This window comes from Podarcis liolepis, assembly GCF_965112155.1.
Source record: "Podarcis liolepis genome assembly, chromosome: 3".
Taxonomy (NCBI): Eukaryota; Metazoa; Chordata; class Lepidosauria; order Squamata; family Lacertidae; genus Podarcis; species Podarcis liolepis.
This window is the reverse complement of record NC_139557.1, coordinates 96581660-96599583: the sequence shown is the minus strand read 5'-3', so window position 1 is coordinate 96599583 and position 17924 is coordinate 96581660. Positions and strand designations below refer to the sequence as shown.

The following is a 17924-nucleotide window of genomic DNA, read 5'->3' as shown; positions in this document are numbered from 1 at the left end:
CTGCGGGAGGCAGTGAAAGACAGGAGTGCCTGGTGTGCTCTGGTCCATGGGGTCACGAAGAGTCGGACACGACTAAACGACTAAACAACAACAACAACAAGGGTTGTCCTTAAACACACACATACACTCAAACTTGTATGGTGTACGATTTCCGTTTGTAAGCAAATGTTCAATGTTATGTTTGCCCCTTGACTAAAAAATGAGAGCTCCCTTCACTGAAGCAGCTTGGCTATTGTTACAATGCAAAGTATTTTGCCATTCAACCTCATGGGTAAATCTTTGTAGTGAATGGGAGTGACGGAGACATAGAAATGGTTGAGCAAGGATAGCTTAGTTGTGTAGTCCAGAATCCTAACTGATGAACCCCCAAAGACACGACTCAACAACAGGGTTGCCTAGTGATTGATTTAAAAGGTAATGCCCTGAACTTCGATTTTTAAAACTTATAGGAGGGCTTACATTAAGACACTGTGAAAACCATTTTTAAAACAAAGTTAATAACAAATGAATTCCAGAGAACACAGCAAAACAGCAACAGGCAACAATAAAACTGTTCCACAAGTAGCAGTCATAATTACATATTTTTTTAAAAGCTAAACTGAAACTGAAAAACAAAAACTTTAGGTCCAGTACCCAGAAGCAGTGCCTATGCCTTTAAATTTCCAGGTGTTAAATGAGCTTCCTGCCATGGTGCAAACCCATTATTCACTAGTCCCTTCTCTCTGGCCACCTCCATCATGATATTAAATTTGTCCTATAGGAGACAGGTGAGAGTACAAATGAAGAGCTAGTAGGGAACTAATGGGCAGTGGGGGCAGCGACAGCCTTGTTTGCTGCCTTGGGGCATTTATAGCTACTCAAACCATCCCTGGGCAAGGATTAGGCAGCTGTATTGGTTATCCTGATGACATACCTGCACACGGTAGGACTAAAGCTACTTATTTCCAGTTTAAAACAGTAGGGCTGGAATATTCCTCAAATAAACATAACAATTTTTCAGGGTTCATTGTATTATGAACATAGAATCATATTTCTTTAAAAATCAATGTAAAAAAAATCCCGAAAAATATATTGCTTCCACCATATGGGACAACCAACGACTCACCAACCGATTTAAGATGCAGCATATTGAGCTGACCATATGTTACAGTGCTGTTGAATGGCTGAGTGATTCATGCCCGTCACATTCTAGTATATCAATTAAAGCTCCTTGAAGTCTGCATGATTTGTGTCTCTGTTATTAAACCCTGCTAATTCATCCCACTTACACATCTGTTATAAATCTCTAGGAGTGCTGCATGATTCATGGCAATCTGTGAGCATGGTACAGCAAATTCTTCTCCTTGTAATTAACAGTAAATTGTTTTACTGCCATGCAATGAATTTTTCAGTTATATTGCAAATGAACTCCTAAATGCATGGCTCTTTCCTAAGAACTGACTTATATCATTAGGCAATTAAAAAGTATTGCTTTGAACCAAAAGCTTTTAATCAAGAGAAATACAACTTAAACTCAGCCTAAAGACCATGCAAATTTGACATACTGGCAACAGAATAATTTGTGCAATTTCCCGAGGAGTGAAATATGTCCTTTGGGGAGAACAAACAAATAAGGTTTGGCTCATGCAATGGTGCACAAAGAGCACCCAATCTGTAGCTGGAGAGCACTTGGCAAGAGAAGATACTGAGCGGATACTGTTTATCTCAGGAGTTATTTAAATCATCTGTCATTTGCAAATTCCTCAGATTATGTTTCACGTCTCTAATTGTAACACAGTGCCTATATTCTTGAAATAAATAATTGGATAATTAACCAAGCAAAATCATCACAGGATTCCAGTACTAGTCAAGAGTTTCAGTCAAAGGTGAAGCCAATTCGCTTTTGCTTTGCTGCCTCTGTAGCTTCCTGAAGAGGCTTTGATTCTTCTACCCTGCCCTCCGCCACTCCCCATCTCAGTCTAGATCTTGGCACCAGCCTGAAATTCATGAGTCCCTACATCAAGCCAGTATAACAACAAATAAAATTAGATTCAAAGAAGGGGGACTAATTGAAGGACGGCAAGCAAAAGTATACATGTGTGTACAAATATATATATATATATATGGATGCAATGGTACATTTGCATGCTCATTTTCCCTTTTAAGCATGGAGCAGAAAGTGACTTTGTTTTAATGAGGGATTATTCAAGGCAGGAACGAACAAAATGCATTCATAACTAAGAACAAAGATTGTATTGTGAAACAAAAAAAAACAACAGGCAACTGCTGAGAAAGAAGGGGATGATTGGTTTATGCATTATGAATAAAAAGGTAGAAAAATATTTATATTAGTATTCACTAATGACTATATATACAAGATTGCTGTAATTAAAATTATAAATTAACATATTAAGAGTGCTTGTTTAATCACTTTGGGTCCCATTCACAGTGACAGACTTTTATGTACTTGCATGCAAAGCAATGTGTGTTTTCAGACCAGAGGCAAACAGCCTGCGTATTTTACTTTTAATAGAGAAAGGAAAATCTAATGCACCACTAATTACCAGTTAATTGGATATGGGTGGTTTTTAAGACTATGATAGAGTATTGTGCTTAAAAACCATTATATGACAGGCAAAACATATGGTTCTTATCAGTAGTGTGTACCTTTCTGAACTATTGGAAATTCAGGCATTACAGGTTTCTCTTTGAATACAGTAAACCTAGGGATGGCAAAACTTGAATAAATATATACATCAAATCCTATGCTCCCAAAGGTGTGGAGCTTGTTTTGCTTTTTGAAAACTGTATTCCATTCATAAATTGATGAAAACTGAGTATTTTCCAGATACACAAGAGTGTCAAACAGCATCAAAGATAGAAATAGGTATATGTGGCCCTGCACATGGCAGATATTCATGTAAAAACATAGTAAGAGTCCTACTGCATTGGACCAGCTATCTAGTCTAATAGTAGCCTGCTTCCTAAGTGGCCAATCAAAAAAGAAAAGCCTGCTGGATCAGGCCAATGGCCCATGTAGTCCAGCATCCTGTACTCACAGTGGCCAACCAGATGTTTATGGGATGCACGCAAGCAGGACCTGAGCGCAACTGCACTCTGCCTACCTGGGATTCCCAGCAACTGTGGATGTGACTGTGGCTAGTAGCTGCCGATAGCCTTATCCTCCATGAATTTGTTCAATCCCTTTTTTAAAACCCACCAAGTTGGTGGCCATTGCTGCCTCCTGTGGAAGTCCCATAACTGCACTAGAAGGACTTTCATTTATCTGTCCTCAACCTTCCAACATTCAGCCTCATTGGATGTCCACAAGTTCTAGTATTGTGAGAGAAGAAGAAAAACCTTTCTCTATCCACTTATTCCCATGGCGTGCAAAACTTTAGACACCTCTATCATGTTGCCTCTTACTCACCTTAACTAAAAAGTCCCACATGTTGCAACTTTTTTCCTCACAGGGGAATTTGATCATTTTCCAACTCCAGAATACCCTTTTTGAGGTGAGATGACCAGAAGTGTGAACAGTATTCCGAATGCGGCCACACCATAGATTTGTATAACCACATTATGATACTGGCATTTATTTTCAACTTCTTTCCTAATGATCCCTAGCCTGGAATTCTCTATGACAAAGTTGCTCAAGGGGACTTAAGATTATTACACAAAAAAACTTGATTTAGTTACGACCCACTTTAGCTGAATCTGGGCCAATGAATTTTCAATACAGTGTTTTATGATAGCACTGATACAAATAGATTATTAGTACCATCATATAGCTCAGGTTCATATAAAGGAGGTCTGCTATATATAGACCATTTAAACTATTTTAAAACCATTTCTGAATATCATGCTCAGTACACGTAGGGCTGCCATATTTCAAAAAATAAAAACCAGGACACCCCAAATGTTTTTTTACAAAAACACCAAAAAACCGTGATTTTTCAATTGACTTGCCCTAAGATCCAGGACAAAGCGCCATCCTTCAGAAATTCCCGCCTTTGAAATCCTGGTAATGTCTGGAAAAATCCGGACATATGACAGCCCTAAGTACACGTTTATATTTCCACTTTAAGATCAACGTTAGGCATTTAAAATGTTTTACTATTATTTCTTTGAACACCTGTGAAACCTCCAGTGACAACCATGAAGACAGTTCTAATTGAAACTCATATTTAATATCTAACAAATAAATAACAAATAAATGATAACTGTGTTTCTTAGACATCAGTGGGAATTTGATTCAGATTTCAAGTTCAGATTTGTGTTTGCATGTTCTGGATTCTAATTTCGAGGCACCAAGCATAAGCATCCAAGCTTACTGTTGCTTACTCTTAAAATGGGATCTGTAGAAATATTAGCATTATTGTCTGATTTTAATATATGTGAAACCTGGAGTGGTGAGGAGTGCTAACGCATTGCACAAGCACCTCTCCTTGTGCCAGCTTGGTCCTGACAATCCTTCTGTTTGTGCAGGTTTTGCCCGGCAACACCTACACAGATGGGCCTGTCATGCCCCCTGAATGTCTAAATATTCACTTTTGCTTTGACACATGAGCAAGAGACAATAACCAAATGGTTATCTTCCCTCAGCCACCAGCTGTTCACCATTGGCAGCAAAGACGATAGGAGTTATTTGCAGGAGCGTCAGTCCCATTTTTTAACAGTAATATCTGATGATTCCCTATAGAAAATAATTATTCAGGTTTCCATGGCACTTCTCTGCTGCTTTCCATGTGTTTACTTTAAACTCCATGATGAAAAGGTACCGAAGTATCATTTGCTTCTAAGGTTTCAAATGTAAAAGTGTATACATGCAGATGGAAAGTTCAAGCTGGTTCACAGATACTAGATGACTACACCTGCAGTGCTATTGGCAGGCCGGGGTCCATACCACTTTACAAAGGGATGCTCTAAACACCCCAGAGCCAACAGTTCTGTAGAACTTTTGCTTTAAGCGGAACTCCAAAGTCTCTCTCATAAATTATCTTGGAACATAAGATGCCAAGTGAAGCTGTGTAATGAACCCGATGAAGTCTGTGGATCCTTTCACCTCCACTCACTTTCCAGGACAGATCTCCCTACAACTGTTATAAAAATGCATTATAATAAGGAAGCATTTGGGATCTTGTAAGTGGCACTGTGGGTTAAACCACAGAGCCTAGGACTTGCCGATCAGAAGGTCGGCAGTTCAAATCCCCGCGATGGGGTGAGCTCCCGTTGCTTGGTCTCTGCTCCTGCCAACCTAGCAGTTCGAAAGCACATCAAAGTGTAAGTAGATAAATAAGGACCGCTCCGGTGGGAAGGTAAACGGCGTTTCCGTGCACTGCTCTGGTTCGCCAGAAGTGGCTTAGTCATGCTGGCCACATGACCCGGAAGCTGTACGCCAGCTCCCTCGGCCAATAAAGCGAGATGAGTACCGCAACCCCAGACTCGGTCACGACTGGACCTAATGGTCAGGGGTCCCTTTACCTTTAAGCAGTCCCCTGCTTTTGGTTTGCGTTGGTCTTACAGACTACCAAAGAATAGCAGTCACTGAAGTAGGAGCAAAACGCATAATTCTCTCTTTCATGTAAACACCATACATTTGAACTGTAGTTTGTTACAGGTGCTGAGAATTGTAGCTCGGTGGCAGATAAACTACAATTCCCAGGATTATTTGAGGATGCCCTGGGTTTTAAATGTGCTTCATAAGGTTATGTTATATGCACAGCCTAGCAAAACTGGATCTGCAGCTTCTTTCCCCAAACACCCACAATACTATCAAAATGCATTTCAGATGGTGCTCCTGCGTTTACTCCTGATAATCAGCAGCAAGGAGATTGTTAATTAAAGTAGCCTTTAAAATAATTTGTCAATTGTGTTTTGCTTGTGCATCTCAGCAAGAGTTGACACACAAAGCTCATTTGCTAGATTTCAGTGAAAAAAGTTAATTCAAGTAAGTGGATACAGGCTTAAAATGGCAACTTTCCAAACCTAGAAATGATAAATAGAAAAATACTCAACATTTAATATATCTAAATCTACTGGTCACTCAATTTTATACTCTACTGTATTGTTTAATGTGACTGATACCAAATTATTAAAACAATAATAAACTAGCTGTCAGGTTTCAATGAGCTATTTATTTTCAGGGAATTGACAGATAAGCAAGAAACGATGCTTTATCACTAATAATAGCCAAGGGTCCTATCTAAATTCCATTAGTTATTTTTTGAAACTGTTCATTACAATATATTACAGAATCCTGAGGTGTAAAGATTTGAAGGATTGGCACCTACAGATTCTCCAAATTACACATCTCAACTGAGTGTTTGAGACTGATGCTGAGGAGTATATTTCTGTACACCAGGGATTGGGAAGTTCAGACCCAGTGACTAAATACGCCTTTCTATCTTGTTCTCAGATGCGGGTGGTGCTGTGGGTTAAACCACAGAGCTTAGGACTTCCTGATCAGAAGGTCAGTGGTTCAAATCCCTGCGATGGGGTGAGCTCCTGTTGCTCGGTCCCTGCTCCTGCCAACCTATCAGTTTGAAAGCACGTCAAAGTGCAAGTAGATAAATAGGTACCGCTCCAGCGGGAAGGTAAACGGCGTTTCCGTGGGCTGCTCTGGTTTGCCAGAAGCGGCTTAGTCATGCTGGCCACATGACCCGGAAGCTGTACGCTGGCTCCCTCAGCCAATAAAGCAAGATGAGCGCTGCAACCCCAAAGTCGGTCACGACTGGACCTAATGGTCAGGGGTCCCTTTACCTTTAAACTACCTTAAGGAAAATTCATTTTCTTAGTGGATGGAATCTATCCTCAAACTCTTATAATGCCTATTGCTGGGATGTTTCAGTGTGGTTGGGAACAAGCCCACTGTGCAAAGGTAAAATTAACATTCATTGCTCTGCCAACGTTTGCTTCCAGTGCTTCCTACTGACATGTGGGTCCCAAAACATTGCCTAGAAGGGGTTGTGATTCTTGGGCTGAAAAATCTTCCCCGTCCCTACTGTATGCTGTAGTGCAATAAACAGACAAATCATATTCAAACATTATGCCAATTTATGTGGGGGTAGAGGGTCACATGTGCACCCCCCATCCAAATATGTGAACATTTATACATCTTGCAAGTGTACCTGTTTCCCCCTCATAGGTTTCAAACATGCATATAGCTCTCAGAAAAACTTACTGCACTACTCCCGGTTAGGAGAAAGTGGGGTTTTGCTATAGGACATCCAAAATGTGAACAGGTTAGGTGGCCCCCTACCTAAAAATGCAAGAATAGGTGATGTATGACCAGGGTGCCAATGATTTTGCAACTGTAAAATGCTATATATATGCTAAACATGCTATTGATACAAAAGGTGCTAGTAATAATTATTAACATCATTAGGTTTATGTACTTTATTTGCTGAAACTGTAAACAAACAAACAAATGTTATGTTAAATGGCTTCTCATTGAAAAAGAAACCCATGCAGGCTTTCCAATACACTGCAAGCCTATGTGGAAAACATGGTGTTTTGTTTTTAATCTGTCATGGTAAACAAATACCAATTAAGCTAGTCACTTTGTATTAACACAGCACCTATCTCAGTCACTATGCATCAACCTGTGATCTGTAATGGTGCTCATTAGAAAGGTACGTGCTAAATTTATACTTCAATACAATTTTTTATCTCCCCTTACCTGCTGCTAAAGTTTGCCCCATTCCCGGCTCGCTGCTGACACAGCCAACTTGATTGCAGAGAGTAATGGTAAAATAGTAAATTCTGTATGGTTCCAGTCCTTCCACTGTGTAGGACTGTTCATCAGCTTCAGCAACATACAAAACCTAAAAAGCAAATAGAGTTAAGACAGCTATCTTGATAGCACTTCCATTATTTTTACACTGATAAGAAAGTACATTTAGCAAAAAGAAATTAGCTTTTGCTGATTTTTTAAAAACCTTTTTTAACCTTAATACGTTTGCCAAGAGCCATTAGTAGAAACAGGACTTTTTCAAGGAACCTCAAAGAGCTAGAATATAAATTGTAATTGAATATAAACTGTGGTGTCACAGCTTACACTGATTTTATGCAATCACAGATTTAGCCGATTATCAATAAATAAACAAGTAAACAGAAATGGTTATTTTTACAAACTGTAGATTAAGCATTGCACCATTCTGTGATGAAATCTACCTATCCAATCACCATGGAATAAGAGGGATGACTAACAAGTATTTCAAAAAGACGACTTGTCTCTTGCAAACAAATAAATTTATTAGTATCATCACCAATATTAATTATATCTCAGCACTAGTGGGTTTAGCACTAAGAAAATAAATTTTCCTTAAGGTAGTTTAAAGGTAAAGGGACTCCTGACCATTAGGTCCAGTTGTGACCAACTCTGGGGTTGCGGCGCTCATCTCGCTTTATTGGCCGAGGGAGCCGGCATTTGTCCACAGCCAGCTTCCAGGTCATGTGGCCAGCATGACTAAGCCGCTTCTGGCGAACCAGCGCAGCACACGGAAACGGCGTTTACCTTCCCGCCGGAGCAGTACCTATTTATCTACTTGCACTTTGATGTGCTTTCGAACTGCTAGGTTGGCAGGAGCAGGGACCGAGCAACAGGAGCTCACCCCGTCGTGGGGATTCAAACTGCTGACCTTCTGATCGGCAAGTCCTAGGCTCTGTGGTTTAACCTACAGCGCCATCCGTGTCCCTCTAAGGTAGTTTACATGGGCATTATTTCAGTGGAACAGTGAAAAGAAGAGGAAGGAAAAATCCACAATAGGGAGGGAGCATTGCAGGGGCCCCTTCACCTTTACTTTATTCCAGCAAGCAGCCCACTCCTGATCTCTTAACAATGGCCAGGAGACTAAGAAATGTTTTGTCTGCACGGGACCTCTTGGGTATCCTTGCAGAATTAAAAAAATGACTTCATGTATACAAGCCATCAGACATTCCCTTCAGAACAATTTCCCAGGAACAAGCCATGTCCTCTCATACGGAGACAAACAAACAGAAAGTCAGCTCCACCCTGGGCAAAATGCCATAGTAACAACTTTGATACTCCCCACTGCACTTTGATGATGGCAAGCACTGCTCCACTGGCAAATTTGAATTTGGCATAGCCAACAAGACTGGGACCACTTTATAACATCCATATATCAATAAGCAGAGAAAACAGATTGCTAATAACAATAATACCTGAGAATACACTGGCAATACTTTTTGTTCAGTAATTAGATTGACGCTGTACCCCATCACTTCTCCTCTTGCTTCATTATCTTGTGGCTTTTCCCAAGATACATTGACAGAATATGGTGAAAGAGGGAATACTGATGGAGGTGGCATGAATACAGGAGCTAAAACACAAATAAATGTGCTAATTTATCATAAAATAAATGAACAACATGTGTCAGGCAAGTTTTCCCACTATATTTGTAAAATACCATCTGTTAAACTTGATAAAATGGCTGTTTGCATCCAATTCCTAAATAAGCAGCTTGTAGAAATTAATTTTCAGGTCTAAAAGGAATTTTCATATGGTTTTCAATGCTACAAATTTAAAGTAAATGTATCCCACCTATAGGCAAAGTATGGGATCTATTATTTTTATGGTGCACTAACCACCACTTAAAATTTGAAACACAATATAAGTTTCACAGAATAATGCAGATGGGTTTTTAAAAGCACAGCCATTCTGCGACCCAGGAAAACCCTGATTAGAGGAAAAATTGTTGAACACTTAAACACTGTCAAAGTAAATTTAATTGCTGAGCAGTTTTGAAATCAACATGTTTCTCTTGTATTATAATAGCTGGTATTTCAGAGATGTTTAATTATGTCATATGTGACTGCTGCAGGATAAGCCTCCATTTTTCAAGACCTATAGGCACTGTAAAATGGTTGTCTTTTGGAAAATACCATTTACAAATCCATCCACAGCAAAAATGCTGGGTTTTTAAAAGTTAACAGCCCAATCCACAATCCTTGGCTTTCAGCTATTTATTCATACGTTAAGTTCCAGCTGAGGGAAATCAATGGGGCTTGTGTTCAACTGCAATGTCTTTGGGATTGAGATACCTACATGGCTGACTTGAGTTAGACTATTGTTATGATCTTTTTTAACCAAATGATTCTGAGAGTCAATTTAATGGAAATAGGTAGGGTTTACTTCCAAGTAAGTAAATATGGGACTCGAATGTTCATTTAAATGTAGCATAACAAGGTATAAATCACTCTTGTCCAACATAGTGGAAGACTTCCTATCTGTTTAGCAGATAAAATTAAGTGAAAGAGAAATCATTGGCTAGAAAGTAATGTACAATTATAAACAACCAGCTAATTCAATATGACAACTCTTAAAATAAAATTATGCTTATGAACCGTTCTTAATTAGTTATAATTAACTGGATTGAACCTGGACATCAACCACATCCACCAATTTCATGAAAATAGGATCAGAGACCACAAATGTTTTTAAACATGTTTTCAAATCAACCCATGAAAAAATAAGACTTCAAAGTAAGGGCCTAATCCAGACAAAGTTACATCTTTTTCAGTTACACCGAGTTCAATGGAGAGTGGGTCTTTAATTTAAATGCAGCAGCATAAGCCTAGGTGTAGACATTATGACACCTCATGTATGTATCCCATGAAAGCAGAAAACCCACAGGTCATCCACTATCACAAACTACATGTGAAATTTTTACGTACCTATTCAACCTGCTGCTGGCAGAAATGAAAAAAAAAAAGAAAAACAATGATGCCATTTTATGTGTTTCGTTTGAGTAGAATTTACTGTGCAGAGGGGTAGGGTTAACTTTTGGCAGCAGCTATACATGTTCCATAACATCTACTTCCAGAATTCATTTGTGGACTGTCAATGATCATCATAAAGCTCACTCTGACACGAAGGTAATATGTGATAAATGTGACAAAATAAAATAAAGACATACTGCTGGTATACTGTCTTAAGACTCTGTAAATAAGACTACTCTAAATGTAGTATAGTTTAAGCACAGTTATTATGAGGAAATACTAGTGAATTTAAATTGTTAAGAGGATGGCAAAGAATCCTATAATAGCACTTATAAGGTGAAACTTAAATGAACAAGCAATGTCAAGGAGTAAGGTTCGAAAGGCATATTCCGAAAGAAAAATCTAAGTCTTGAAAATGAGTTTACAACGGTTAACAATTACCTGCCTCTGCTGTTCTCTGTGACGTCCAACGAGAAAATGTGCTGCCGGCCATATTGACTGATAAAACACGGAACTCATATACTGTGAACGGCTCCAAATCAGTGATGTTGGTGCTAGTAAGAGGTGGTTTCAAAGCATTCTCATTGGCAGATTCTATCACTGGGTGAGGACTGAACCACCCACTTGTTTCAAAAACACGATTTTCAGGAGGAATATGTGTTCCATCCGACTGTCGGGTTCCTCTCATATATAGTTCATATCTAATAATTATACCTAGAAATAACAGTGGTTTACCAAAGATATGTCAGCCGGAAAGGATCTAAAATACTTCTGTTTCTAGTACCACCTACTGGTAGAAACATTGTCCACTGATAGCACTGTATAAATACAACTACAACCATAATACATTGCAAAACCTGCCCTCCCACAGGCTTGAGGAATTTAATTCCTATGGATTCTAGACTCTTCCAATTGCACTTCAAATTTTGTGATGTAGTTTTCATCTCAAAGCAACATGTATAAGAGAAATTTTGTTTAAGAATGCTTGCATTAGGAGTGGGAAACCTTAGTCCCAGAAGTAAATGTCACACCACCAAGCACTCTGCTTATATCTGTGGTCCTTGGTACCATACCCTTCACAGGTGTTGCTGTGGTCTAAAACACTGAGCCTCTTGGGCTTGCTGATCAGAAGGCTGGCAGTTCAAATCCGCATGACAGCCCAGCTTCTGCCAACCTAGCAGTTCAAAAGCATGCCAGGGCAAGCAGATAATTAGGTACCACTGCAGCAGGAAAGTAAACAGTGTTTCCGTGCGCTCTGGCACTTCTCGTGGTCCTCCATGTGCCAGTAGCAATTTAGTCATGCTGGCCACATGACCCAGAAAGCTATCTGTGGACAAATGCTGTCTCCCTTGGCCTGAAAAATGAGATAAACACCATACCCCATAGTCACCTTTGACTAAACTATCCAGGGGCCCTTTACCATTACCTACCCCTCATCAGCCCTGCTTACCTATCGGGAGAAAAGGTTGTAAAATAGTAAAATAATATTTTTTTAATGCACTTATATGAGCAAAACATGTTGTACCTACTTAAGCAAAAGAAATAGAATCCTACCATTTGCTTTTTGGGGTGGGTTCCATTCTATAGCCAGTGACGTAGAGTTGATAGTTTGTACAACTGGAGGATGCTGCTGTTCAGGTGGGGCCTGTGTAGTAACTATTGCCACCTCCTTGCTCTGCAAACAGCCTCCACGGGTACACGCTTGAACATAAAAACTGTATTTTGTAAATGGAATCAGATTCCAGACAGTTGTTGAGGTTTCTAAGCCTTCATACTGGTCACAGGCCTGAAGTTCAGGTAAAGAAGTGCATGTCAATACATATTTCTCTATTGGACCAGAGTCGTTTGATAGGCTTGTCCAGCTGAATGAAACAGAGTGTGGTCCAACAGGAATAACTGGGTTTAAATGCAAGTTTCCTACAGGTATCCCAGGCTGTGTTCTGTATGCCAAGGCTGCACTGCTTGTAGATCCATGGACATTGCTGGTCTCAAGGTGGTATGAATAGAAGGAATAGGGAGATAGAGAGGTATCTGTGAAGATCTGGATGCCTACAATATAAACATAAAAAGTTATATTTCAGTTGTCAGATCCCAAGGAGCCACATGTAAATTTCTCGTTTTTATTTTATTAAACCTACAATATAATGGATACTTTGTAATTACCAATGGGTGATTAGGTAAGGGCCTTCCCCAACAACGCTTTCTGCTGCCGCTGGTAAACTTGAATAAAATATTCCTTGCTTTAGTAAAGTCTCAATCAATTTAATTTCATTAATAAACAGTAATGGTTGTTTTTGCATTATTTTATGTATTAAATAGCTTCACCATTTAATAATGTGTTATCTGAAAGCATCAGAGTTACAGAAGAAAAAGAATGGGTTTTTTTCTCCATCTATTGCCTATTCCTTCCTTCTAAAAGAACTCTCAAAATCATTTCACATTAATGTTGCAAAGCCATCAGTCAAATAATCAGGCCCGGTTTGGAGACTACTGTTAATTTTCCTTGAAAAGTTCAATGCTTCTACATTTGTAATTTGAAACTCTCATTTAGTACTAAGACCTGTATGCACGCTGTTGCACTTAGGTGGTGTCCCCTGTGTGTCTTACAGATGCTACACACATACTAAGAATATAGTCATAAACATAAGAATCTGGCAGCATTAACAAATTTATCTTAGTATTCAAATGCCAAACAGTAGATTATATTCACATCATTAATTATCATGATTGTCAGGAAATGTCAGAATGGTAATTTTTTTTTTAAGGAACAGTTGTGGCTTTAGAAAATAATGATTTGTTGAACAAGCCTTTATCAGTCTCTGATTAGGAAACCAGTAGTTAGTTAATGTTTTAAGAGCAGCTGCTCATCGATGTTAATATGATTTCGAAATGGCATCAGCACACTATTCTAGAAGGATTGCTCCATTCAATTCCAAGAATATAGCAGGGACTTTAGTAAACCTCTCGGATATACATTTGAATTGCTAAACACTCTTGTTAGGGTGTGAAAGATGTAAAGCATAATTTATCCCAGAATAGTTCAGTAAGATAGTGTATGTACATAGAAAAGTGTCAGAATCTGAACTTGAAGCAAGTACTAAACTTAGGACTTCAGCAGCTGGAGGACCAGGACTCATTCTGTGCACTACTACCAATCTCTAGGCAATAAAAAAAGTAATGCAAACATATGACAGCCAAAATGATCTATTGGCTAGAGTGCTGGACTTAGGCTGGAGGCACTTGGGTTTAATTCGCTGCTCAGCTATGAAGTTCATGGGGTGATTCTGGATCAGTCAGTCTCTTAGCCTGACCTCCCTCACATGATTTTACACTTGTGATTTCAAGGATACGTGACTTTTTTTGGAGAACAGATAAACATGTGATATAGATATAAGCGACTAGACCAAATCTGCCCACATAATGTTTTCCCTCTAGAACCTAGCACAGACCCAATTCAAATGGCCACTACACAGACTATTATACAACTTAAGACACTTTCCTCAAGGTGAGAGGATAGCAAACGGCTCTTCAACCCCCTCCCCTCCCCTCCAGTATGATGAGCAAGAAAGGATGTGGTGAAGCCTTTCATTTATTTAATATCCCTTCTCCTGCACAACAAGACACAAGGACATAGGAGTGAGTAACTGAGGTGCTTAAGAAGAAGTTGCTGCCATGCCACAAAATCTTTTGCCATTCACACGGCGGGTGGTGGTGGTTAAAGAGATCACTTTACCTGTTCCTTGGTATAGATGAAAGTGAGTCAGTAAGGGGAGTTAAATTTGTTGGATTTGCTCATTCGAAAATATGGCTTCTGACCAGGAAATGGTAAAATCACTTGATACCAGAGCTAAACTGATTGCCTACAGGAAGCAAGGCTTGTAAGCAAGTCTTGAATGGAGTACCAGTGGGCCCTAATGTTATTAGAAGGTATCATTATCTGGACAAGGGTAGCCTAACTTCTCTCCTCTGTGCTCAGGTAACATCTAGGTTATATTTAGGACTGCCTCTGAAGACAATTCAGAAACTTCAGCTAGTGCAGAATTTGGTAGGCAGGTTGCTCAACAGGTCAAGATAGTTTGAGCATCTTACTCGATCCTGGCCGGACTGCACTGGCTGCCAATTAGATTCCGGGCCAATGCAAAGCGCTGCTTTTGACCTATAAAGTTTTAAACGGCTCAGGGCCACAAAAACTCAAGGACAGCCTTCCTCCATTTGAACTGAACTGGACCCTATGATCATCATCTGAGGCCCTTCTTTGTGTGCCTCCCCCATGAAAGGTCTGGAGGATGGCAACACAAGAACAGGCTTTTTCTGTGGTGGCTTCCCATTTGTGGAATGCTCTCCCCAGGAAGGCTCTCCTTCATCATTCACTCACAGAATCATAGGCTAGTAGAGTTGGAAGGCACCACAAACCCACAACCCTGTGATTAAGAGTCTCATCCTCTATTGAGTCATCCCAGCCTTCATTACATATTTTTAGGCTCCAGGTGAAATAAAATTCTCTATAACCAGGACTTTGGCTGATTCTATGGCATTTAAATATGGGGTTTTGGCGGGGGGTATTGGTTTATTTTTGATTTTTTTCATTATGTATTTTATGTTCTCATTTTGTATTTTTATGCTGTGAACTGCCCTGTGTTCTTCGGATGAAGGGTGGTATACAAATTCAAATACATACATACATACATACATACATACATACATACAGTGAAATATACATAGGTAGTATTCATGAGCACTCACGGTAAGGGTAGTTATCCTCTGTCATATAGATTTGACTCCCATTTCTATACAGCCTGTACACAAGCCAGTTTGAATTTGGAGAATCGGGCGGATTCCAAACAAGTCTGATAGCAGAAGAATTTACAACTTCTCCTCCTGGCGGTGGTTGCTGAGAAGGAGCTGGATTGCAACACAATAAAAGCCACATTTAGGCATCAAGACAACCAAACTTCGTAAGCAGAAGTGCATTTAAAAAATGAAAAGAAAGTTTCTTCTAGCAGAGGAAAATGATATGAAGCAGAAGAGCTGTGTTTCCCAGTAAAATCTTAAGAAAAGCCAAAACAAAGCAGCCAGCCAGCGTACATTAGAAATCATTATGCAAAACATCTAAAATAGCATAATTCTGCCTAAAGAACCACTTTAAGGGTGCTTTGGCTGAAAATCTGCACAATGCACACATACAGAGCAAACAGAGCAAACATACAGATGCAGAGACATCTGAAAGGAGTAAGCAGATCCCTTGCTTCATGCTGTCTCTCCACTCACATCCTAATTCTGGTCTTTTTCTATGTATTCCCTGCAGACACCCACAAGCTTGTTTTCCCTTCAGATGTCTATTTATGCAAGCTACTCGTGGAGAAACTGACGCAGACTCAATACAGATGACCAACTTACTCAGTTGAAAGATATTCTACTATGACTTTTATTATTTTTCCATATTAATGAAAATGTGGTGGGCTTTTCCCCCTACCAAAGGTTCTAATGAGTGATGAACACTGAGGGCCTCATCAAGTTAAAAGGCTTCCCCACAAAAAATTCACCACAGTAACAGTATTCTTCAGCATGTGACAATGGCTGGGGAAGATATTTCCTCAAGCCATAGAGTCGACTCACAACCTGGTGTCACCTAGTTTTTGGACTACAACTCCCATGATCCCTTGCCATTAGCCATACTAGCTGAGACTGGTGGGAGTTGCAGTCCAAAATCCCTGAAGAGGCCCAAACTATAGAGGATTGCTGTACAGTGGTGCCTCACAAGATGAAATTAATCCGTTCCGCGTGTCTCTTCGTCTTGCGGTTTTTTCGTCTTGCAAAGCACGGCTATTAGCGGCTTAGTGGCTTAGCGGCTATTAACAGCTTAGCGGCTTAGCGGTTATTAACAGCTTAGCGGCTTTAAGAAAAAGGAAACAAACTCGCAAGAACTCGCAAGACGAAATTCGTCTTGCGGAACGACTCAAAAAACGGAAAACTCTTTCGTCTTGCGCATTTTTCGTCTCGTGAGGCATTCGTCTTGCGAGGTACCACTGTACTGTCTTTTAAAAAAAGAAACATCTTGCCTTTTCTGCTTTCTTCCCTTAGATCAGTGGCGTAGTGTAGGGGGTGCCAGGGGTGCCGGCCGCACCGGGTGCAACATCTGGGGGGGGCGCGAGTCCAGAGGGAAGGGACAAGCAATCAAGGCTTGTTTGGGGTGGGGGGTCGTCGTCTCCGTTTGGCCGGCCCCCTTCGAGGAAGCGGGAACCTCTCCAAGGCGCAGCGCGCTGTCGGTGGAGGGAAAAGAGTCGCGCAGCAGCAGCAGCAAAGCCGGGAGGAGGTGGAGGCGCCGCCTGCCGCAGGATCCAATCCGAGCCTGCTAATCGCTTGCTGGGAATTAAGTGGCTCAAAGAGGCAAAGGAAGAGGTGGAACCACTGGCCTGGCCGGGAGGAAGCTGGAGAGAGCAGCGCGCCTGGGTGCGGCGAGGTTGGGTAGGTGCGCCCTAGCTGGCTACCCGCCTCCCGGGCTCAGTGCCTCCATGACCCCTCCAGCGGCGATGGGAGAGATGGGGGGGTCTGGAGCAGCCCCGGCTGGCCTGCTCCTGCTTCTCCCCCGCCTCCTTCCCGTTGCCGGCGCCTTGATTTCATCCGGATCAGGGACGAAACATGCCCATCCTTCGCTACTCCTTGTCGGGTCACTGCTTCATTTCTCCAGGGAGAGAGAGAGGAGAGGTGCCGGGGATTGCCAAGCGCGCGTGACGCAAAGGGCCTGCCCACGCGCAGGCTGAGCTCCGCGTGGCGGAGGGAGGCGCTCTGCACATGCTTAGGAGGCGCTTGTCAGTGGCATAGTGTGGGGGTGCAGGGGGGATATGTGCAAATGTATATGTGAACCCGGTCTTTGGGTGGGTGTTTGATTTTCGTTGTTGTGTATACTGTGTATATACGGACAATGACAATAAATTTATCTTATCTTATCTTATCTTATCTTATCTTAACATCTGGGGGTTAGGGTTAGGGGGCGCAAATCCACGGGTTAGGGGCACAAATTACTTGCCTTGCCCCGGGTGCTGACAACCCACGCTACGCCACTGCCTTAGATATCAGATTTTAAATCTTAATTCCTATTCCGAGTTTTGCTAATATATTTTGAAGCATTATCAGGCTTGCGAGATATTTTACATTTTAAATATCTTAAATATTTATTTAAGTTTTAATATGTACATGAACAC

At 40.7% G+C, this 17924-nt stretch overlaps 1 protein-coding gene across 5 annotated transcripts in view; it reads right to left on the bottom strand.

Moving 5' to 3' along the window:
- The window catches only part of USH2A (usherin), a 430807-nt gene that overhangs the window by 323748 nt on the left and 89135 nt on the right, over positions 1 to 17924 (bottom strand). For all 5 annotated transcript variants that reach the window (XM_083493951.1, XM_083493952.1, XM_083493953.1 and 2 more), the window contains 5 exons: positions 15466 to 15624; positions 12277 to 12771; positions 11164 to 11436; positions 9166 to 9323; positions 7661 to 7805 (listed from right to left, as the gene is read on the bottom strand). In XM_083493951.1, coding sequence (XP_083350077.1) covers positions 7661 to 7805; positions 9166 to 9323; positions 11164 to 11436; positions 12277 to 12771; positions 15466 to 15624 — 1230 coding nt within the window. The remainder of the gene's footprint in view (positions 1 to 7660; positions 7806 to 9165; positions 9324 to 11163; positions 11437 to 12276; positions 12772 to 15465; positions 15625 to 17924) is intronic.